This window comes from Manacus candei, unplaced genomic scaffold (assembly GCF_025592945.1).
Source record: "Manacus candei isolate 608988 ecotype Guabito, Panama unplaced genomic scaffold, ASM2559294v1 h1tg000043l, whole genome shotgun sequence".
In the NCBI taxonomy this organism is placed as follows: domain Eukaryota; kingdom Metazoa; phylum Chordata; class Aves; order Passeriformes; family Pipridae; genus Manacus; species Manacus candei.
Window position 1 is genome coordinate 6,714,747 of NW_026138091.1, and position 23,969 is coordinate 6,738,715.

General features: G+C 42.6%; 1 protein-coding gene across 7 annotated transcripts in view; it reads right to left on the reverse strand.

Moving 5' to 3' along the window:
• MSRB3 (methionine sulfoxide reductase B3) overlaps positions 1–23,166 on the reverse strand; it is an 83,129-nt gene extending 59,963 nt beyond the window's left edge. Inside the window, exons 1-2 of one of the 7 annotated variants that reach the window (XM_051795835.1) lie at positions 4,387–4,464; positions 2,770–2,896 (exon numbers count right to left, since the gene is read on the reverse strand). In XM_051795835.1, coding sequence (XP_051651795.1) covers positions 2,770–2,845 — 76 coding nt within the window. In that variant the 5' untranslated portion in view covers positions 2,846–2,896; positions 4,387–4,464. Of the gene's footprint in view, positions 1–2,769; positions 2,897–4,265; positions 4,353–4,386; positions 4,726–21,655; positions 21,678–22,865 lie in introns of those variants that run through there. The other 6 variants (XM_051795841.1, XM_051795839.1, XM_051795837.1 and 3 more) reach the window with 6 other exon arrangements.
• Between the last annotated feature and the right edge of the window lie 803 nt (positions 23,167–23,969).

The following is a 23,969-nucleotide window of genomic DNA, read 5'->3' on the forward strand; positions in this document are numbered from 1 at the left end:
TTCCTAAGGTCTCAGGGTGTACTTTCTGTGTGAATAACTCCTAAATGGGAAGCTTTTCATATAGCCCTGGGCATGCATAACAGCAAATGCCTAGTGCCACCTACTGGAAGTGCCTGCTCCTGCTCGGATTTGCCATTTTGTCTATAAAAAAGGTTATGAGCAAACAGTGCACTAGGTTTGCACACATTGAAACGTTTAGTCCTAACTTCAGACAAAAAAGTATTTTTAAAATACAATTTGGAAGAACAGACCTGCACTCCAGGTGCTAATATACAAACAGAAAAAGAGCAAGTAAAAACACCTCACTAGCACAAGTGATCCCATGTAACTCATACATGCTTCCAAAATAGTGGTTCAAAGAAGAGACAGAAGGTCATCTCTATTCTAAAATACCTCCCAATGGTATTTCATTAATTTAAATTTTTTTGGGGGGAAAATGTCACTTATTTCTGATCTACAACTATATATTAAATATAAATTAAATGCTGCATTGTGTTAGCTTGTCTCTTACAGAAAGGACAGAGGTATCATTCCAAGCACAGAAATTGAAATGATACTTTCATTCAAGTCCTTGTCCTGCAAATATTTAACTGCATAGAGTTTAAAATGTTGTTTGAAAGCCCCATTTGCTGCTCTGCTGGCACTTCACTCCTTTACGCTGTGTGGGCAGGGGTTCCAGAAGGTTCAAAAGTCTCATCCCATATGGAATTTGCCACTGAATTAGAAGGCAGCCAAGCTCCACACCGTCCCACACACAGTGGACACATGGCATGGTGGTATGGTTGAAGGACTGCAATTCACACAGATCTGGATGGTGGGAAAAGTACTAACTCAAAGTGTTATGTTATAAAAAAATCATGAGAACTTGGGGTATTTTATGTATATTCAGAAGTCAAAGTCACAGGGCATTGTGGCATTTAAGCAGATGTTGGCTCTGCATCTCATTCCCATGTTTTATTCGATACATGCTATACCATTTACTTGCAACCCTCTAAATACACCACGCAGACAAAAAACAAACCAAAGGCAAAACAAGCCTATATTACTTTATAAGCATCTGGGGAATTCAGATTACTCTTTAAATATGTAAGATATGTGATTGTATATTATTCCACTGTTAGCAGATGAATTTGGGTTTATTATATATAAATCTCTCTCTATATATATATATATCTATAAAGTAGTCAGTGGAACTCAATCTATTAATGGTTGCACAGTTAGGGATCAAAGGGAATAAACAGTAGCGTTAACTTTTTAATTCCAAAATGTGACTACTGGATTATGACAGGAAAACAATTTGACAAAACAGATAATGCGATGCTTTGCAAATAGGTACACAACAGCAAAACCTCCCATGGGCTCTGTGTGTTTCTAGCTGACCAACTTGGGATCTCCTTTTCAGAGTGGGAATAAAATGGCCAGAAGGCTGTGTGTCCCCATTTTAAGGTAGACACTGGCAACATGAGCACACATCAAAAGGTACAAAAATGAGGACTAAGGAAATTTGCTTACCCTATATTTTTAGGGTTTTAAATCTGGCTCAGCGGCAAATATAACGGGAAACCAAGGTCAAGCTGACACAATGTGGGTTATTCTCTCTCTTCCTCAATATGTGTTTGCAGCTCCTATCAAGGTTAATGGGAGTTTTGTGCACATGTGGGGGAAACAGAACACAAATGCTGCAAAAATTGGACTCAGATTTAGTTCAAATAAAGTGTAATCAGCTTTAGAAAAAATCCATCAGCTTGAAAATTGATCTCTTATCACTGAAAAAAATCTTTAAAACATCATCTCCATATGCTTGCTAAGTCCAGCTCTGGGAAAAACTGCTCATAACATTCTGCAGCCTTATGAACGAGTTGTGAATGTAGCACAACACCCAAGCTGGTTCTCTTTTGAGGCTTCAAACACTGATCAGCCAGGGCTGTATCTTTTTTATTTGGGTGTCAAGAAAATTCTCAGTCATGTTTAAAATTAGCTCAGTGCAGCTTTTATTTTCTCCCACATAACCACGTACACTCACAATACTATGCGGACATTACAGATACGCTTGCTGTTCAAGTGAAACACAAAATACTTAGGTTCAAGGTTTTCATCAATAACAAACTCATGGAGATGAGGTCTTATGGCACCCTTTCCAGACCTAATGGACAAACCTGGACCTTACATGAGAAGTACAGCTGCATCTGGGCATTAAATTGCATGTTTCCATTTAGTTATGTAGAGAAGTGTCACATAACTAAGGAATATGCTGTCAGAGGAATAAAAGAATTAACTTTTAAAATCTGCACACTATTTGTACATAATTTTCAGTACAACATATTGGATTTATAATAAAATTGTGAAAAGAAACACATGGAGTGTAACTACAGTATACTACTAAAAATTTTGGGAAATGTTTTTAAGTCCTATGATTTAATAGCAATCAACATCCTAAATTCTTTTATGCATCTTTTTAAAAGTAGAAATGGCATTTAATAAAATACTTCACCATTTTTGCCAAGAATGAGGAAAATAATATAAAATTTAAGAGATAATATTTTGGACAAGGAAGTTAGCATTTCCAAACTTCTTGAAATCTCAAATATGAAACCCCTCACTCAAGCCAGTGACTTTTATAAAAAAAAAAAAAAGGCAAATAAACTTCTGGTTCAAAGGAAAATTTAAACAAACCACAGCAACTCATAGCACATTGTTTCCTGCAGCAGAGACACCCATTCCTACAAGGGCCTTCATTACGCATGACACAACAAGCAGCACCCATTCAACCTGAGGGAAGCCCACAGGCTCGCAGGGCCACTGGCTGGCTCTTTGTCACCAAATGCAGCAGGTTGAATGCAGACATCACTGTGATATCCTCACCAACAAAACCAGAGGCAAAGAACAGGGGCAAGAGCTGAGTAGGGAAGAAAAAAAAAAAAGAAAAAAAAAAGATGAGAACAAATTAAAACATCAAAAATGTTAAGATACAGTCACAGAAAAAACAATAATTGAAATTTTATAAGACCACCACATGGGAGCACAATTCTACATGCACTTTTCTTAGTATGTTTAGCCCATTTCTGATACACCATCCCCTACCATTTTGATATATATTACATAGTATTCGGTGAAACCATTTTATATGCTACAAAGTGAGAGGGAGGGGGCATTTTTATGAGGGGCATTCACAGCTGCTTTAGATACCCAACTGAGAGCAACTTGGGGGGTAGCAATCTAAGTGGTCACAAGTACAGAGGTACTAAGGAAGAAACCTTAGGACCGCAACTAGATAGCAGAAATCTTGCCTGGAACACCCAGGAATGCTAGGCAGAGCAAACATGTAGGCTTTTTCTATTTATTTTATTCAAAACAAAATCAGAGTCTGCAACATTTCTGAATAGTGAATGCTGGAAACCAGTCATTGCTAAAAAATTGTTCTTTTGATGACTTGTTGAGGAATGTGACATTTCATTGTAATAAACTTGTCAGATATTTTAAAACCTTGACTTTTCAAGGGCAGGAAATAATTCATGTTGTAAACTGTCCATGAGATACATTTAAACAATCTTCCGGCCAGTTCAAATATAGAAAACAGAGAAATGGCAGTCACAAGATTTTATTTCAGAAGGGTTTCATGCACAAATACTAATTGTTTTGTTCACCCCATGATGGGAGGGAGGAAATGCAGCTGCCTTATAGCCCAGCCATGTACAGCCATAGCTCACTTCAGAATTATGTGACAGGGGACCAGAGCCAACCCACAGCAAAGTCAGTACGGAAATTCTCTGGGATTCTCGTGGAAGCAGGATCGGGCCCCGTGTGACTGAGAAGTGGCCGGGCAGGTCTCCCAGCCTCCTCCCAGGCCTTTCTTTTTGGTTTGTGGCAGCTCCGGAGCCGCGGCAGGCAGCGTCCAGCACTGGCCCACGGCAAGCGCTATCCCAAGCGCTTCCCCAACGGTGAAGAAACTGCCCATGGTTTCATCCCGAAGAGTAAGACTCAGAGAGGACATCTGTAGAACACTCCAGAGAGGTGGTGGATGCCTCATCTCTGGAAACACTCAAGGTCAGAATGGACAAGAGTCTGTGCAACCTGATCTCACTGAAGCTGTCCCTGCTCACTGCAGGGGGTTGGACTAGATGGCCTTTAAAGGTCCCTTCCGAGACAAACCGTTCTGTGACGATTCCGTGACTGTAACAAGCACCCAGCCGTATCCATTACCAAACCGCTCTGGAGCGTATCTGACAGAAATCTGCCCGCATCAACACGCCTCAACTCGGGCGTACCCAAACCAAACTCGCCGCGAACCCCTCGACCCCTCCGTGCTGCCCGACAGCGGGGGCCGGGCAGGCGCTGCGAGAAGGGCAGCCCGCGAGCACCGTCACACCTTCACACAGACACACAAACCCGTCTCGCGTAGCAGCGGAGCTGCGCGAAAACCTGCGCGAACCCCTCCAGAGCGGACGGGCGGGACGCCGGAGGTCTGCGGGCAGGCAGCCGCAGCCCCGCGCTGCCCTCGCTGCCGGCCCTGCCCCGCCGCCCCGGCCGCACAACAAGGCCACGCTCCGAGCGCCCCCCGCCGGCGGGCGGCCCGCACCGCCCCCGGCCCGGCCCGAGCGAGGCGGCGCCGCCTGGCGGCCTCCGCCTGGCCCAGGCCTGCGAGGGGCAGGACTGACCGCCCGGAGCAGCGCCGCCTCCCTGCCTCCCTCCTCCTCCCCTCCTTCCCCTCATCCCACTCCTCCCTCTCCCCGCTCTCCCTCTCCCTCTCCTTCTCCTTCTCCTTCTCCCTCTTCCTTTCCCTCTCCCTCCCTCAAGTGTAAACAGCTTGGAGGACATTATTTGAAATTCCCGAGGATTATAAAATAGATCCTGGCCTCTTGAAAATGTCAAGTATTTCAGTGTTCACCAATATGTTGTTATTTACTCTCAAGTATTCATAAAGACTTAGAGTATATACAAGTCTGAAAGCCCAATAAAATATCACTGAGCATCCATGGAAATGCTTTACTGCAGTTAGCATATTTTATTCTTTGATTGCTGACGCTTTGATTGCTATTTCTATTTACTCTGTACATTACAGCAGTAGCCAGTAGTTCCAGTAGGAGAGGACCTCCCAGTGCCAGTTACCGTATGCACACACACAAACCCTGCTGCAGGGAGCTTACAGACTCCTAAGAATGGCTTGTGAAGAATCAGTAAAGAGAAGCGCAAAGTCAGACTCATTGCAATTCACATATTTGTTTGGAGGTGCTTCACCCCTGCTTGCCAATTCCATGGGTACAAAGAAGAGACTGAGGGAGAATGACAGGTTTGCATCTTCCCTCTGCTCTTTCTGTGGCACATGCAAGCTTGGCCATAGCATTCAGCAGGCTCCAGTGCCATGTTTATGCCTCAGACTTTTTTAACAGGAACAGCCAGAGCACGACAAGAAACATGGGAAGAAGTCCTGAGAAGGGCAATGAAGTTGGTGAAGGGTCTGGAGCATGTGTCTTATGAGGAATGGCTGAGGAATCTGGGGTTGTTTAGCTTGGAAAAGGGGAGGCTCAGGAGTGACCTTATCACTCTCTACAACTGCCTGAAAGGAGGGTGTAGCCAGGTGAGGTTGGTCTCTTCTCCCAGGCAGCTAGTGACCAGACAAGAGGGCACAGTCTTGAGCTGCACCAAGGAAGGTTTAGGTTGGACATTAGGAAGAAGTTCGACACAGAAAGGGTGATTGGGCATTGGAATGGGCTGCCCAGGGAGTTGGCGGACTCATCGTCCCTGGAGGGGTTTAAGGAAAGACTGAATGTGTCACTGGGTGCCATGGTCTAGTTGACAAGGTGGTGTTTGGTCATAGATTGGACTCGATGATCTCAGAGGTCTTTTCCAATCTAGCTGATTCTGTGATTCTGTGAAAGCACCATCCTAGGAATAGCATTGCTAGTGGTTTAAACTACCGTACCACACGTATCCGACCCTTTCCAGGTTAAGCAAAGCCCACATGCTGGTGCTGGAGACACCTGCCTGAGCCCCGAGGGAGCCCAGCTGTGCTGACTCACAGCCCACCTTGCCACTGTCAAGGCTGGGTGGCCTGGGTACAGCCAGCTAACGCGACTGTCACACACCTGAGCCACAGAGAGTACTGCAGTGCTGCACTTCCACCACACAGACCTGATAACCCCAATATCTTTATTGCAGCACTGCAACATGCCACTTTTCTGGAAGGACAGATGCTCCACAGAGAGGTCAGAACAGACCTCACGGTCCTGGGAAGGAGATTATTCTTTTACACATCACTTTTTGGTTTCACTGTTTGGTGGCTTGCGGTTGTTTTTTTTAAACACATGCTGCTTGATGCGCTGCCTGCAACACCCAGAACACTGTTGGCTCCTCATCAGTTGTCATCAGACCCCTTGGAACCCCTTCACTGCACTTCACCCTTTAACCTAGCACAACATGGATCTTCCATCTGTCCGTCTTTCCTAAGGTGGACACCATGCTCAGCGATAACTTGTAAATAACTTATAAATAACTTATAAATACAGCTAATACAAATACAGCAGTAACTATGTCATTAGGTGGACTTCAGAAGTTGTTTTCTAGGGTACACATTGGAACTCCAGGAAAGCCTTCCTTTTAGGATCCTAATGTTGGCGTATATGAAAGAACTACTAGCTTTCAAGAGTTTCTATGTTGTCCGTTGTGGACATTCAGAAATCCTAAGTTCAGCCCCAAAACAAACATGATTAGTTATAAAGTAACATAGGTGGTCTCTCAAATTTGTCCTTCGGAAATTAAGAACTTTTTATGTACTCAGGTTATGTTTTGTCAACCTCTGTCTGCAATTAGAAAAGTTTCTTTGGGGGAAGGACAACTTGGGAGATTAAATTCTGATATTACCACATCTTGTTTTTAAGAGCAGTAATGGAAACATCAAGGATCTTGGGAGCTCATAACACTACTTGTTTAAATTTTTCCATATTCAGTGTTTTTCCTGACAACTCAGGTCCCGAATTCGTAAAATTACATGAGAATCCCAGCTCTCACAAGAAAAAATGTGAAGCTTTAGCTCTTTACAAGTAAATTAAAAAACCAGCCACAAATTCTTAAGGGAAGAATCAGGATTTTTTTCTTGCCCCAATAATGAGACCTTAGTAGTGTGAGGCTTCTACTTTTTTTTCCAATTTTCCTCCCCCCACCCTCAAGTCCCTTGCCTCATTTGGAGGGCAGGAAACAATTAAGAGATAGGTATACACTAGCCAGAGAGCCAGGCTCCCAGGCTCTTGACAGGAAGTCCTGTGTCACTGGAAAAAGCAAAGAGCAAAAATATTGCCACACTGAAGAAAACCAAGCAACCAGAAGTCAGAAGGCAGTAAAGGCCTGGGAGTCTACTATACTCAAGTGTTACATTAACAGTTTCATTTTTATCAATGCTTGTTTTGTTAAGCATTTTTCAGTCCAGCAATAAGTTCGAACAGTTGTTTTGCAAAGGGTTTACTTATTTATTTTGACATAAAGCAAACTATAACCAAATGTTTCCCGATAAAGCTTAGTGGAATATTTTGTATATACATTTATTCCAGCCTTATCATTTGGATATTTTTTTTAATTTGGTTTTTGCTCACCTAAAGCTGCTGCCAGTCAAACTCAGCAGACAGGACAAATCAACCCCTGGCCACTGCAGGAACAAAAAGTGCAGCCTAGAGAGAGAACCATATGAGCAAGTGTTTCAGTAGATCATGTCTTTTGGTGTCTAAACAGTTATTTACTCCCTAGTCATTTTCCCCTGACACATTCTGTGCTAATGCCAAAGCCCTTGGTCTTTCCTGCTCCCTGCATTGCACTTAGTGGTTTTTTAGGGACTTCACTGTTTGCAGTTAATGTCTCAGGTTTGTCACGGTGTATGCTACAGTGGGGGCAAAGGCAATGTTGAATAGCTTGCACAGAGATGTTTAATAAACCATCACCAAGCTGCCAGGAGACTAGAGCACAGGAAAACTTTTCAGCAGGGGTATGATGACTGCTGGTTATTTATCAGAGAAGGAAGGGAAGAGTTCCAGTTCCCACTTCTGATGCAAGATCTCCGATCCTTAAACTAGCATCCTTTGCAGTGCACAAGGTATTCTCACACTTACATACTTCACTACCTGGGCTAACCAAGCCTTCTGTCCTGGCCTCCTAACAGCCTGATAGAACAATGAGGAGTCAGCTTTCAGCCCTTCAAAAATCACACATCCTGTGAATATGCATTTGTGTTTTATAATTATATTTTTTAGACAACTGAACACTTCAATGTGCTGTACTGTATTTGAAGCATTTTGCACAAAATAGTAAAGGTAATTGATAAAACCTTGGGAAAGGGTAAATTTAGATTAGATATTAGGATGAAATTCTTCACTGTGACAGTGGCGAGGCACTGGCACAGGTTGCCCAGAGAAGTTGTGGATGCCCCATCCCTGGAAATGTTCAAGGCCAGGTTGTATAGGGCTCTGAGCAACCTGGTCTAGTTGAAGGTGCCCCTGCTCATGGCAGGGTGGTCCCTTCCAAGCCAAAGCATTTTGTGATTCTATGAAATTTACCTTTAAAGAGAGATTTTAGGCTCTGGATTTTCATGTGCTTGATAATGCAAACCAGGTGTCTTCAAAAGTTCATGATTTGCTATTAAAATACCTTGCAAAAGCTCATGGTCTGATGAGAGTAAAACACTCTCTAAGTAAGATAAGTTAGTAAGCTATGCTAGTGATAAAGATAATTATAAATTTAAGCTTCTCAAAGACTTACTGAAGAGGCATAAAGCATTCTAAATTAAATTAATTGCATTAACCTTACAGCTCTACAGATGTACTGTAGCTTTTAACTTGCATGCTTGTCTGCATATAGTCTCCCCCCATACAATATTAGCTTCTCAGTTACAGCCACAGAAATCTGAAGTATTAGACCTGAATTCCCACTTCACTTTAAAGACTCTCAATTAAAGCATGTTCTCCTTAGCTGTCTGTGCTGGAATGTGCAAACTGAAGGGCAGTCCAGTCTACTTTTAGGATGTTTACATTGTGCCCCAAGAAAAGAGGTAATTACTGCTATACCTTGTAATATTTGAGTGGAAGACCAGGAATCATCAACCTTGAAACTTGGAGTTAACATTATCATTAGAAAGGAATCTAAACACTGAAGTTCAAAACCTTTTTGCTTTCTTGAACTTTACATATTCGCTGATACTGCATTTTGTTCTTAAACCCTTCCCATAGCAACTGAAACTCAAACCTATAAAACCTTCCTGCAAAATGCACAGTCTAACATATAAGACATTTTCAAGAATTGGTTTGGCTCACATATGCTTTAAGATACTGACAGAACGAGCTACAGGTGCTTTAATGGCCCTTACTTACAGGAATTATCGTTTTCAAAGGAACCAGAGAAGTGCTTAACTGGAGAGTTGATTTAGTGTTCCATAGCATGAACTACAGCTGTGTCCCTGCACCTGCAAAGCAAGCAGGGCTGGAGGTGGGCAGACACCCACCTGGGCACACCAAGCATGACATGCACCAGGGCTGCTTAAGCTCAAGGGGTGCAAGAGGCCCTCCCCAGTCCCCCAGCTTCCTTATGGTGCCCACAGGCCAGCCTTCTTTCTCCTGTGAAATGGGGTTATATAGCCCAGTCTGTTGATGTTACTGAGGTATCTTTTCTGTATTCAAGCTGGAAGGCTTCGGTAGCAATGCCTTCGATATCCATCATGTTAACAGGGTAGGGGTGAAAGAAGAAAAGTCTAAAGGTTGAGATCAGACAAAAAAACAGAGGAAAGCAGGAAAAGAGGATGAGCAGGAATGCATAAAGTTTCCCACTGAGGTGAATCAAAGATATTTTTAGGAGTTAAGCCTTTAGTCTGAGCTTTATTACCCAGACTTTGGTCCTCCACCTAAGAGAGAGAGATTCCCACAACAGATTTTACATTACCATCCAGGCTAAAATGATCATCTTTCCAAGAAGTTATTAAAAATCTTGGGAAATAAACCAGATTCTGAAACCTCTGTACACAATTCAGTGTAATTTCACTGATTTCAATTGTTGACAAAAAGATATTCTATGTAAGGGGGCTCCATGTGTCTGTGTTTCCATTTATATTAGAATGGTTATCCAGAATAGAAAAATTATTTATACTGAGAAAAATATTACATCTGAGCAGAGAACAAAGAACTATATTTAATTTTCATCTAAATACCAAATTGAGTTAACATCCTCTTTAACCTGGGAAGCTCAAAATCCCTTACAGGAATAACCCTTTTTGTATGCTGAACTGGCCACTGCATTGTTCCCCTCACCAGCTAGCGAAAAACCAGTTTGGCAACAAAGAGGCTGATGTGCTGGTGTAACTAAAGCCCAGGGGTGTGTCCAGTGGCCAAATTAAAAAAGCCTGAGAAGTGAGAGGATAATCAAAGCAAAGGGTTTTCTGAAGGCTGTACCTTCCCAAAAAAGCAACAAGGGGAAAGTTACATTATTGCCTCCCTGTTCTGCAATTGCTCCCATGAACGAGCAAATTGCAAGGCTGATTTCTCCTTATTTTACTACCTAATATTGCACACAGCAGGGCAGTGGTCCTGGTCCCCTCTGAAGAGACAAAGGACATGGCCTGTGAGGATGTAGAGGACATTCCTGCTACACTGAGTACAAGGGGAGGAGGGAGGCAATTAATTCTTCTTTAAGTAATACAAAAGTTAAGAGTGTCCTTGCTCAAGGTACTCTAACTTGGTCCGTAGGGAGGAGTGTAAAATGGATGGAGATTTTTTTAGTATAGAGACAAAACACTGCAACCCTTGTGGGCAACAGATGAAATGGGAAAAGTGAAACTGCAAAGAAAAAGTGGAGACCTCAAGGAGAGGAAGAGACTAGACAAGTAAGGAGTCCCCAAGCCTGGGACGAAAGAGGATGCTTGGCTAAGGGCAGAAGCCAGTAACTTTCTCAGCCTTGCAAGTGCTCATACATCTGTCATTTGCAGATTGTTTCCTAATAGTTATGACTGGCAATACTTCCCAGAGGAAAGTAAATATCAGTCAGTTGGGATTCTCCCCCACTCCAGCTCCTCCCAGATCCGATGCACCAAAATAGCGCTGAACTGCACTTTCATTTTCCCTGACTTGGTAGTCTGCCAACATACAGCACATTCCTTTTACGGCAGTGAGTTTATAACTGCAATGGTCATAAACTATTCTTAAATGTGTCTTTTCCGAGAATCACGATCCTTTCAACATCTTGAAAAATTTCTCATCTTTTCCATTCCAGGCAGTCCTCTCCAGGACAGTGGTAAAGATTTAATTGCTTCTGGTGCTCAGATGATGAGATACAAGTGTTCTGGAAATAACCTTTTAATTTAACAATTCCTATTGGCAAGCCCAAAACCTTTCTGTGTTGCTCTCAAATAAAGGTTTCATTATCAGTACTAGAAGAAAAAAAAAAAACAAATTTTAAAAACTTCTGGGTTACTGCTGTGAATAGAATTATTCAAGGGGTACCCAGCACTTCAAGACATGAAACCCATTTTTGCTATGAGGTCGATTTGAGTAACTACTCAAATCCACTAACATTTGCACAGCAGAGGTAACAAGCTTTCTATTCTGTCTGTTTTTAAATTGGGACAAATCCCATGCATCATTTACCAGAAGGTTAAATACAACTTTCTTTTATAGCAGTGAACAGAAGCCCTTCAATAGAAATTTCTATTCAGCTTTTCCGAAACACCTTCGTATTAGTTTTCACTTCTCAAAGAAAAAAAAAATTACTAATTTTGAAGATTAAACATACATATTTGGAAATGGCATTCTTTTAAATTGTGTTACACAGTACTCTGTAACTCAGTAAACTTCTTGCTCATCTTATGAAGCCTATTTGCCTGGGTAACGATACACAATAGATATGTGATACAAGCAGTTCCTCTTAGGTAGAGTATCTTATACAAATGCAGTAAAGAGAAAGCCTCCAGCTAACTGATATGACTCAACAGGACTTCCAACATTACACAACAAAAAAGTACACTCTTTCCAAAAGAGTTCTTAAAAGGAGACGAGTGAAAACCGGCCCTGCACGGTTTGCTGAGCATGCACTTCTGACCCGCATGGCACAGACAGGATGTGGTGCAGGAGGTGTGAAGGATACTGCCACTTCCTCTGCACAGAGAGGCTGAATTCTCAAACATTGCAGACCGGTTAAATTTGATGGCCCTCTTTTATGAGGCACTGTAAGGAAATGTAAAAGTGACACTTACTAGTTCACTGAAGGAGACAAGGTCGCTGAACACATCAGAGCTAAAACAGTTGTGATTTCAGCTGTGGTTTTGCCCTCCAGTTTTATGAGCTCTCAGAGTAAAACCTGTATCAGAGAATAAAAAACCCCAACACGCACTACCACAGCAGCAAACTAAAGCATCCTCAATGGATGCCATGGGGTTATTACAGTTTTTCATAGGAAATTATCAACAAAAAATCAGTGCGTCTATGACCAGCAGATTTTTAAGATATTTAAAACTCTTTTAATTGAAAAAGTGGCTGATGCTAATATCTGTCTACATGTATATGCACATAATATGCATATACATGCATATACATGCATAAGATGCCATGTACCCTACTAGGAAAATAAACTACCAGTGCAAAAGACACATTTGTCTTGTGTCATTTAATTCTGCATTCGATTCTTCAGTACAAACCACTTGAAAGCTGAATTATCTCCCTGTATTTTTATAATTTACTACTTGAGAAAATACAACTTTTAAATCAGACTCTGAGTATTTAGTATTTTGTAAAAAGTTTGTAAGTAAAGAGTGGGGTTTATAAAATTTAGTTATGATCTGTCAGGTGGCGTAACTTCATTTTAGAACAATTCAGGCTGGTGATTTCTTTTTTTATCCTCCCAGCTGCTAGAAAAGCATTTTGAGTTAAAGACATCATAGCTGCCACTTTCTTCCCAGCAGTCTCCCTTACAAGGAAATTTTCTACGTGGCTTTCTCAGTAAACCAATACCACTCCTCACCACCGAGCGGCGGCAGCTCCCTTTCGTACAATCACACGCTGCACAGCCCCGTGAGTTGTCCTTCAAACAACATCCTCAGCGCGCACAGGTCTTCGCGTATGTCAACAGAATGAAAGCACCCTTTAAAAATGTACCTTTGATCACACAAATAGTGTCACGATGGCATGCAGAGCAGCCTTATGAATATACAAGAAAACCTCAGCCTTTTATCCAAAATTTTTTTTTAAATTATAGCATATAGAAATTCTGACACTGCACAAATAAAAAAAAAAAAAAAAAGGAACGGCTCACACACACTGTAATAGCAACATTAATTATCCAAAAACCAAAGGAGCTATATGCAGTTGAAAAAAACTGCAAAAACATCTAATCCATACCAAAATAAAATTCCATCAAGTAAAACAGAAACTCCTAAGTGTTCTCTCATCAAAGGTGCACTTTAATTTTTACGAATAACAGTGAGAAGACATTACAGCAAGTAAGGAAATAGTATTTGTCTTTATATCTTAAATCTTCTTTGAACTTACAGTTCAAGCAGATGATGAGTCTGTTTGACCAGATGAGTGAATACAGAATGTCAATGACTGAAAAACGAGAGAGCAAGAAAAACTATTTCTCTCCTAACAACAATAAATTTGATTCAATTATAAAGATAATTTGATTTTAAACCACTATCCAAGGTGGACTAATTTAACAAATATTTTAATTTCAATTTCTGTAACACCATTTTTGTAAAACAAATCTTCACTTGGTTGGGCTACCATTAAGTATGTTGATTAGCTAAAAATATGTAACTGCCATTTAATAACCAGGATTATAAGTACATCTACCTGTACTTAGGTAATTACAGGGAGAAAAACATTTATTCAAGACTCTCCTTCTTCCAAGAGAAAATGTCACAGGATCATAGAATCACAGAATGGTTTGTGTTAGAAGGGACTTTAAAGATCTAGTTCCACCCACCCCCCGTCCCCTTGCTGTGGGGAGGGACACCTTCCACTACAGCAAGTTGCTCAAAGCCCCATCCAACCTGGCCTTGAACGCTTCAAGGCATGTGGCATCCACAACTTCTCTGGGCAACCTGTTTAAGCGCTTCACCGCCCTTACAGTAAAGAATTTCTTCCTAATGCCTAATCTAAACCTGTCCTCTTTCAGTTTGAAGCCATTCCCCATTGTCCTATCACTACAGGCCTTTATTAAAAGTCCTTCTCCAGCTTTCTCATAGCCCCCTTTAGGTACTGGAAGGCTGCTCTAAGGTCTTCCTGGAGCCTTTTCTTCTCCACGCTGAACAACTCTAGCACTCTCAGCCTGTCTTCACAGGAGAGGTGCTCCAGCCTCTGAATACCTTCCAAAGATAAACTTTTTTCAATGACAAATATTACATGGAATCTGTGTGAGCTGAATTGTGATTTTCATTCTAGTGCAATTTAAAAATGCACAAACATAGCATTTTTTTTTAAATTAGCTGAATATATTTACATTGTATGTGCAGCGCAAGGATTTGCACCTTTAGGCATCCTAAAGCTATTTTTCAATTCATGAACAAAAGAAGTATTAATTCTAGCAAAACATACTACTTCAAAATCTGCTTCAATTATTTCTCTTTAATTGTCTCTCAAGTGTCCAGAATACGGAGATGTCTCTTCCACCTTTCTTAATTGACTGAAAAATATTTATTAAATGTTATATATTTGTCAATCCACATTCCCCAGCCATGCATTCAAAAGACAAAAATACTCATCCTATAGCCCTGCAGCTGGACTTGCAGTAACCATGCAAAATCTTTTCTGCAGGGCAAAAAGTACTTACCTTTGAAAAAAACCCCACACATAAATACTTTCTCCTGGTCTGTTAGAGCAACCTTACAACAGCGCCAGGGCTGGCAGCAGCCCCGCAGTTCTGCGTGGAGCCAGCCCAGACACGCACCCCAGGGCTGGCCGTGCCAGTGCACCTGGCTCAAGGGGGGGGCACGCCAATGACGCCAGCTCGGCTGGTTTGAAGGGGGCCAGAGGGGAACAACGCAGACACCAAGTTCATTCTCCTCTTCCCTCAGCCTTTTGCTAGTTTCAAAGCTTTGTAGTTCAGCTTCCCAGCTCGATCAATATTCTAAGATAAATGTTGATGTTTTCTTTGCATAATCTGTCCTTAAAAGTGATATCTGTTCCACTTCCTTCAGAAGAGGCAGCAGCAGGCACCCGCAGGCAGCCCCCCCGCCACAGCCTGCTGTCAGGAACTTCATTAAGTATCGCCCCAAAATGCAGTTTGTTTCTGTCCTACTTGGACTTGTGCTCCAAAAAAGGAAATCCTGCACTTAAAGCATCAGGGTCCCTCTTTCCCTTCTTGGTCCTGACATTTCACACCACTCTCACGGAGACATCAGAAGTTCCTCAGCAACTCAGCCATGCCCCCACAGCATTCTCTATCCCCAGCACAGGACCATTCTCCCACAGTTCACTTTAGCACATATCTGTGCAAGCATGTGCGCCCTCAAAACCCCAATCAAGATAAAACAATAAAGGACATCGAGTTCTATGTCCACTTATGAAACAATAACTACTGGTTAGAATTCTAACATTTGCTTAATAGGTTATTTTTAGAGCACTGGTATATATGTACAGAAAGATTGACAATCTCTTACAATTATCTAAACGTTTGGAAATTCTATGTAGTTGCTGGGCAAAACAAATAAGAAAATTAATAAACCATAAGCTATGATCAGTTAAGCAAATTCACAAATTTTGCTATTTGTAACCCAGTACAAAGAAAACAATACAAAGAAAACACGTACACAAGATTATCAGGTTGGAAATAGGCTGACTGCCCAGATGACCTTCCATGGCAGTACAGCTGAGGGACTTTTTAAAAAAACAGCAGAGGCAATCATCTGAAGAAGTTGCAGTGACTAATTTCAAACCATTGAAATCTGATGCACAGACCTTGCTCTGCACACAAATTGTAAATGCAGCTGTCAAAGCTGCATTTTTTTAAGAGAGATCTTTATCGAAGTCTATCAAGCTTTCAGTCTCACTCTTAGGAACTCACTTCAGGTGCTTAGCTGGATAGATATGAGACTATCAGAAATTAGGCACAGTAATGCTGAACCACTGTACTCCTGGATGATGGATCTATCCTGTGGGCCTGCAACCTTTCCCTGAGGTTGCTCTTCCTCTTCTGACAGATTAGGAAATTTATCCTACAGTGTCTGGGAAATAAGGTGGGGCAATCATCCAGAAAAGAGCATGCATCTTGGAGGACTTTTGAAAGGCTTTTGCCTTTTACAAAAACTCAGGAGTAAGATAGCAATGTCCATTTTTAAAAAGGGAGGAAAAAATGTCTGATGAATTACATGGCTGTAAGCCCATCTTCAACACCCAGAAAGCTTTTAAAGCAAATTACTAAATAATCCATAAACAGGCAATGAAAATTAAAAAGCAAAAAGCCACCATGATGAACTTGCCAAAATCTACCCATCAACCAATGTAATTTCCTTCTTTTGTTCTATTCTACATGCAGGATGAAGGCAGTAAATCAAAGACATCTCAAATATAAAGTATTTTTTGACAGACCAAACTGGAAAAGCACCTTCATTTTGGATCAAGGTCCAATATCACAGATGCAGAGCTGCTTGAATAAACACACTCGTTAAGCGCTTCTCCTGCTGACCAGGGCCAAACCCCAGCAAGCAGTCCTGCTAAATCTGCAGAGACACGAACCTGCAAAGAGTGTCAAACACCCTGAAACAACCTGAGCAGATGGTCTTAATAAATTGGAGAAATGGTGAAAAATCATTGACATGAAATTAAATACAGCCAAGTACAAAGAATCATGCTTGGACTTTAAAAGAAATCTTCAAATGCACAAAACAACCAAAAGGAAGACTACTAGACCAGCAGCAGTATTGCAGAAAAGGATGTCAAGGTTACTGTGATGATAAATTGAGGCAACAGTGTGAAACTATTAGAAAAAAAGGCAAATAACAATCTGGAGTTTATTAAATAGAGAAACATAATACATAGTATCAGGGGTTGGTGAGGAAGTCTGCTCTCCTCAGTAGCAGTGAGGTATCAGCTGGAATACCCTTCTGGTTTGGGGCATAGAACAGAGACAACTGAGGAAAGTCCAGAGAAGTAAAAAAAAAAAAAAGAGTGGTTCAGAAAACCAAATCTCTGCAAAAAGATTTTTAAGAACTTGGTTTGTTTAGTCTACAAGAGTGATTGTGGAGATGGGATAATGCTCTGAAAATCTGCATCTCATCTTAAATAGCATTACATCACTCAGCTATTACACTGTCTTTATTACTGCCACAGTTATTACTTGACTGTCATTAGAGAAAAATGTGTACCAGTCTGTCATACATATGTAACAGAGCAACAAAAAGGGTTTGTTTCCCCCAGACAGCTACTGTATTTCACATTTTAAAAGACTTCATGGGCAGAGTCTAGAGTTTTGCAAAGTATCTGTTGTAATCCTTCCCAGCATGGTTCAACAACTGCTAAAATAAATTGGTACAATCCAGCACCTCTCTCTTAAGTTCAGAGGCAAGTAGCAAAGCTGCCTTGTGTTTTTGGATGAGGGGTGCCAGGTAGCAGTTTAGAAACCAGCAGTAGCTGGTGGGTCCCTTTCCCAGTGAGCTGCTAATTTGCTACACAAGTCAGTGAAGTCCCTTAGTTGAGCTTGCTTTTAGGAAAAAGCAGAAGTACATACAACAAGTATGTACACAGACAATCTGTTTTCTCTTATGAAAAGAGGTGTTAAGAGGTGTGCTGTTAGCACAGAGTATTTTTCCACTGATGAAGCACTGATTTCAATCCTGCAAAAATAGGAAAAAATGAGGATGCAGTCTAAAAGTACAGTTCCCACAGCAAGCACTTGGGCTTTGACCAACAGGGCTGATTTTATTTTTCTGCAGCCATTCAAAAGCTACAGAAAACCCAAGTCACTTTCTTTGTGGAGTTTCTGAATTTGCATCTCAGGGCTGTAACTTCACACAAGTGGTTGATCCACCTTTTCTTTCCCACCTGTCCCTGAGCTGGCAGCCTAAGCATCTGCTCCTGTTTTAACTCCCTTTTCTTTCTTACATTTTTGTTATGGCTACTGACAGTGCTATTGCTGTGCAGGAGTGGAAGCCTAACCAATTCTGACCTTCAAGTCTTGGTTTCAGCATCTTGCAGATTGGATCAGTGCCCTGCTGAATCATTTGTTAGTACAAATTCAACTTGAATTTGTAGGTGTAGGCTGTGTAGGCTGTGACTGCTCATCATCAGGACACATAAGGAGGGACCTGCATTGGTTTCATGTTTAATATCAACCTTCCTCCCAGCAGCAGAATGGTGACAATCTGACCCAGGTGGCAAAGCCTGCTTGTACGAAGTTAACTGTTTTTCTCAGCCAGCTGAGCAACTTTACATCAAACTAATGCTTGCTCGTGAACCAGCTGCCCCAAGGCCGAAGTCACTGTACTGCATGAACCGAGAGAGACATCCATGTGGCTCTCACCCACCCAACCCACCGCCAGGTCCTCCAAGTGGTTAAAATCACCTCTGCTCTCTGTGTGTGCCGCTGGAGCACAGCCTCGCCTGCGGATTTCCCTGAGAACCACGAACCGCACCAGGGAACGGAGAGGAACAAGAACAGGCCAGTCCCCAAGCCCTCAGACAGACCGACCCCTTTCGGGGCTGTTTTCTTTCGGCAACAACTGGCACAGATCACTTCCCCAGGAAGCTGCTAAGGTTCCGTGTGTTGAATTTTTTTTTTCCATTTTCATTGTGTGGTGGGAGTGAAAGTGGTGGCATTTGGCAGCTACTTTCCATCAGCACTATTGTTATTCCCTGGCAGTAGGGATTTGTTTTCCGTCAGGTGTAATGCAAATTCTTCCCTTTGGGAAGAATACAGACTTAAAGAGACCCATGGGGAAATACTTTCAAATGCCATGCACAACATTCCTCTTAAGATTTCTCGGATGTGGTAACACTTCTCAGCAAAACAACATGTTAGCACACTACATACATTTTGCTAAGCTGCTGCTCACATTTCAAAGAAATCATTATTCCTGATGTTCAGATGCTACTGAAAAGAAAGAGTGAACTGGGGAGCTCTCCAGAAGTCCCATCCTTAGACTCTGTGCAACACTCAAAAACTGAATCATGTTTAAATCCCAAATTTTCTAGAAATAAAGAAGTGCTTATACTTTACAAAACAATGGAAAACTATAACTTAAGTCTGTGAGGCCAGCAAAACTGTGTTAGCACCTTATTAGTTTAAGCATTTTTCTTGCCTATTTGGGGCTAGTATCGCTCAATTCCTCAGGTCTTAAAGTCCTTACTGCAAAAAGCCTCTTTATTCCCAGTTCCAGTTGCTAGATTGTGTGGTTTTCACGTAATGCTGTTGGAATTGAGCTTGGTAAATGAGGACCAGAAGGCTGGAGCTAAGCAGATAAATTCTAATTTCCAATTACCTCACCATAAATGGGGTTCCCAAAGAATTCTTCTACCCTATTTTCAGACAAAATACACGGATCACCATGTTCACAGATTAAGGACACAAAAACCCCTGTTAAAACCCAGAATTGCATTCTCATCTTCTAGCAGAAATTAATGATGCAGTATGTGCTCCCTTCCTTTTCTTAAGTGGTTGGTTGAAAATTACTTTTAAAACACTGCTAGTTGGTTACATGTTCACAAATTTCCACAGAAGATGATTTAAATCTTTAGTTTTGTGCTTTTTTTTTTTTTTAAACTAGTACACAGTAATAGTTTACTGGGAATCAAAGATCCTTCTGAGGCAAATGAAGCATTTGAAAAGGTAATAATAAGTCCTACCAAAGCAACATGAGTAAGGGAAGGGAAAGTTAACTTGTAGCCACTTCTTACTCAATGAGGTACTAAAAAAAAAAAAAGCCTCAAAACTCACAAGTTTTTTGTTGTTGTGTTTTAAAGACCTCTACCTTGTGTAGGGAAAGTAACCTTGAAATAACTCCATGTATGGACACGATTATTCCAGAGCAAGAAACACCCTACTTCCGTCTAGCCTTGGAGTCTGTTCCAAAATAAGCATTCCAACTTCAGAGTTACTCAGGGAAAGATAAATCCACACCTGACTTTACCCTACAGTAATTCCTAATCACAACATCATAAATAGACCAGGAATTTGAGGGTCCATTTTTCTGGGTGTCTTTTGGCTAAAGGAACCCTTAAACTAGAGCTAGACCAAGCTATAATTAGGCTGACATTTATCCCACTTTCCCATCAGCTAAAGCCTCCACAGCTTAAGTTTGTGCATAGCCTGGGTGCTGCTGAAACTGCAGCTTTTAATGAAAAGGCAAAATAATAGAAAATGGAAAAGAAGGTCATATTCCCTACCTATGACTAATATAGTGCTGCATGTAGCTTAAGAGTTGCTCTGTAATGAGGACACACACATTTGAATTATGCAGCTCAACAAAGCTGTCTCAAAATTGGATGGCTTTCCTGCATTGCTGGCTTGTAGCAATGCCAGTCAGACACAGACAGGCAGACTTCTTAACCTTCCATCTGAGAAGATTAAATCCTTAGCAGAGTGTTCTCTGCTCTCCCCCTTCTTCCTCTTATTCCCCCATCTTTTCAAATAAATAACAAAAGAACTATTAACAATCCATCTAAAAGGGAAATTCCATTTTCTAGCATTTCCAACACAATAAGTAGGCTGGACATCCAATGATACAGAAACAAGTATCATCTTACAAAGCTGACAAAACATGAGTAGTAGGTAAACAAGATCCTCCCATACCTTCATAAATAACACGGCAAAGGACCAAATAAATATCTTCCTCTTGTACAAGTTGCCCTTATGGAGCAGCTGTAAGGAATTCTTATGGTATGTGAAAACAAAAAATAAGGAATTCTTATGGTACATACAAACATAAAAATCTGAATTACCCAAACCCCTGTGAGAGTGTGTAACTGCCACCACTTTGAAAAATGAGCAAGGTCATTCAGTCAAAAGATTTTAATTTTGTCTAGGATCAACTGCTTTATATGGCTTTGCTACCAAATGCAGAACCATTACTCCATCTACAAAGGCATTATTTTTAAAGATCATGCTTTTGGGAGACAAATAGAATTCTTCTTTCCTCCTACAAAATCTTTCCAAATGTGTGTTATAAAGATCCAAGGAACATCAGACAAGAAAAGGACCAACCAACTACATTCTAGACTTAACTATATATGACTTAACTGCACTAATTTTAGTGGTTTTGGGAAATCAGTGCAGAACTTTATTAAAAAAATAATCCTTTTTTCATCTCAGAATTCTAGGATTATTTAGTAACTCTGGTTAAGCTACTGACTGTCTTTAATTCCCTACATAAATTTTAAAAGACAGTTAAGAAATACTGTTCTAAAATAAGCCATGTCTACAGCAAGGCAGGCGATTCTTTTAGAAACTATGAGCAAACGTCTGATTAAGATGACAAGCCACATGGAAACTACTTCCAGAATCAGACTTAAAGGGCACTGTTACCAACCAAATTTGGCAGACAAGGAATCATGACGAACTGCAAAGGCACGCAGCAGTGTAATAAAAAGTAGGGAATCATCAGCACATAAGACAGCAAACACTTGTGTCAATTCAGTGGGGGCAACAACATAAGCAGGACAAATTCTAAGTGTTAAATGCTGGATTCAGATAAGTGGCACTGTACCATAGTGGGAGTGGAGATGGCTCTTCTGTTTACAGACCACTTGCCATAAACAAGTCATATCGGTAAGGTAAAGTATCTGGCTATTGGAGATATCTCTTTCTGACATCTACCTGTCAAGAAAGTGCAGTTTCATAACTGTTTTAATAGTAACAACAGGAAGCTTAAAAGAAAAAGAGCTAAAAGTGTGATACATATAAGGTTCTATACTTACTTAGAAGCTGTGTTTAAGGTCAGAACTCTTACAGAGATCAGCTTACAGCGTTTATTGCTAGATAACAGTAGACATCTGGCCTTATCTGTAGATAACCACTGATAGATTTGGTATTTTTAATACATGGTTATCCCTATTTAAGATCACTGCACCTTCAGAGTAGTCTTTATGCTAAGAGGGTGATGACTGAAATTTTGGCTCAAGCAGGAAAGCCAGCATTTATAGATAATTTGTCAAATATTACAGGAAGCTTAATTAAGTCTCATTTCTATTTCCAGGAATATTAAGATGCACTAAGTACAGCTACATTAACTTGGGAAGGGGACAGTAAGAAATAAATTATACTTTATCTTATGCATCAACTGTATCTGTCAGTAGCGCAACATCAAACAAACCCAACTAGCCAGCACTGAGCTTCCTTAGAGAAACGCGACCAAATTCAGAGCTCATACGTGAGGTTTAAGCTCCTTTTTTGTCCCAGCGCAGCACAATCTACCGAACTAGTGACCGCGGCAGAACTGAACTCGGTCAAGCGCTGCTTCCCCGAACCAGCTATTCCCATGTGCACCCCGACATCAGTCACCCCGCTTCTGAGACCGGCCCCGGCTGGAGCGCAGGACGTCCGGAGCCGCGCCGTGCCCGTGGATCCAGGCACTGCGGCGGCCACAGGAGCGGCACGGCCGGGATGCGGCTGGGATGGGGCCGGGATGCGGGGACGGCGATCGCTGTCAGGGACTCGCTCCGTGACACAGGAACCGACCCAAGCGAGCCCCGACCCCAGCGCAGCTCTCCGCCGCCCGCGGGGCCCGGGGGCTCCCCCCGCAGCTCGCACCCGCTCCCCGCCCGCCCCTCCGCAGCCCGGCAGGTGCGGCCCGGCCTGGCCCGGCCCCTCGCGCCGCCGGGGCCGTTCCTCCCCTCGCCCCCGCCGCAGCCCCCGGGCCGGCCTCCCCGCGACACGCGGGGCCAGTGGGCAGGCGGGGGGCCGGGGGCAGCTCCTACCTGCGGCTCCTACCTGCGGCTCCTGCGGCGGCCGCCAGTGCCAGGCAGAGCGCGGGGAGCAGCGGCGGCGGCGCAGCGCGCATGGGGAGCGGCCCGAGGGAGCGAGCGAGCGGCCCCGGCCCCCCCGCGGGAGCGCAGTGACGGGCCCGCCGCCCGGCGAGCATGACGGGAAATTCCTGGGCACCGGCGGCCAACGCCAAATATGAACATGGAGCCGGGAGTCTCTCGCCGCCCGCCCGGCGCGGCCCGGCAGCGCGGGGAGGCCGCCGGGACCCCATCCCGTCCCGCCGCTGCGGCACGGCCGGAGCGCACCGCCCCTCGGGCTAAAGGTGCGCTTCGGGCGGGCCGAGGGAGCGGCCCCTCGCCCTTTTAAAGTGACGTTCCCGCAGTTCCGAAGCACAGCCCCGGCCGGGGTGTTCTGGCCGAGGGGAGGTAACCCCGTCGCGACCCTCAGCGGGCTGCGCGACGCCAGCGGGAGCGGGGACAGCGTCGCGGCGGCTCCGGTTCCCACCCGCAGTCAGCTCGTGGCTTTAGCACCAGTCGCGAAACTACGACAGCACTTAGTGCCCACCGTGCCTGACCTCAAAGAAGGGGAGAACCGAACGGCATCGAAATTCTTACTCCTCCTCCCCTTGCACAGGGAACACGTACGAGCAGGTGGGGCAAATGCATGTAAATAACAGACTTACACACCCGTCTTTGCTCCTCCTGCCCCACAACCCTTCAAATCGTCACGAAAACAATTTTAAAACAACATAATATAATGACAGAAAAAAAAAAGCCTATCAAAATGCCTTTGAAGATTTTTTTATAGCTCAAAATATAAGAAATAAGCTGAAAGCACAAGGCTAAGACTCTTCACCCCTGTCCTTTAACAGGTCAGACAATGTGGCATCTCCGCAATTTAGAAATCAAGGTTATGCCTCTGCACTCCCTGTGCACAAAATTAGGGCAAAAGTCAAGCTGACAGTCAAGTGAAGCTCAGCTGTGTATGTCAGCTCATGGCAGCACCTGTTCAAATCCTAACAAATATTAAAAATTAGGTGGCTGTGACAAATTAATCTTCCCATCACCGCCCAGATGAAAGAAGTATTTGACTCAGAG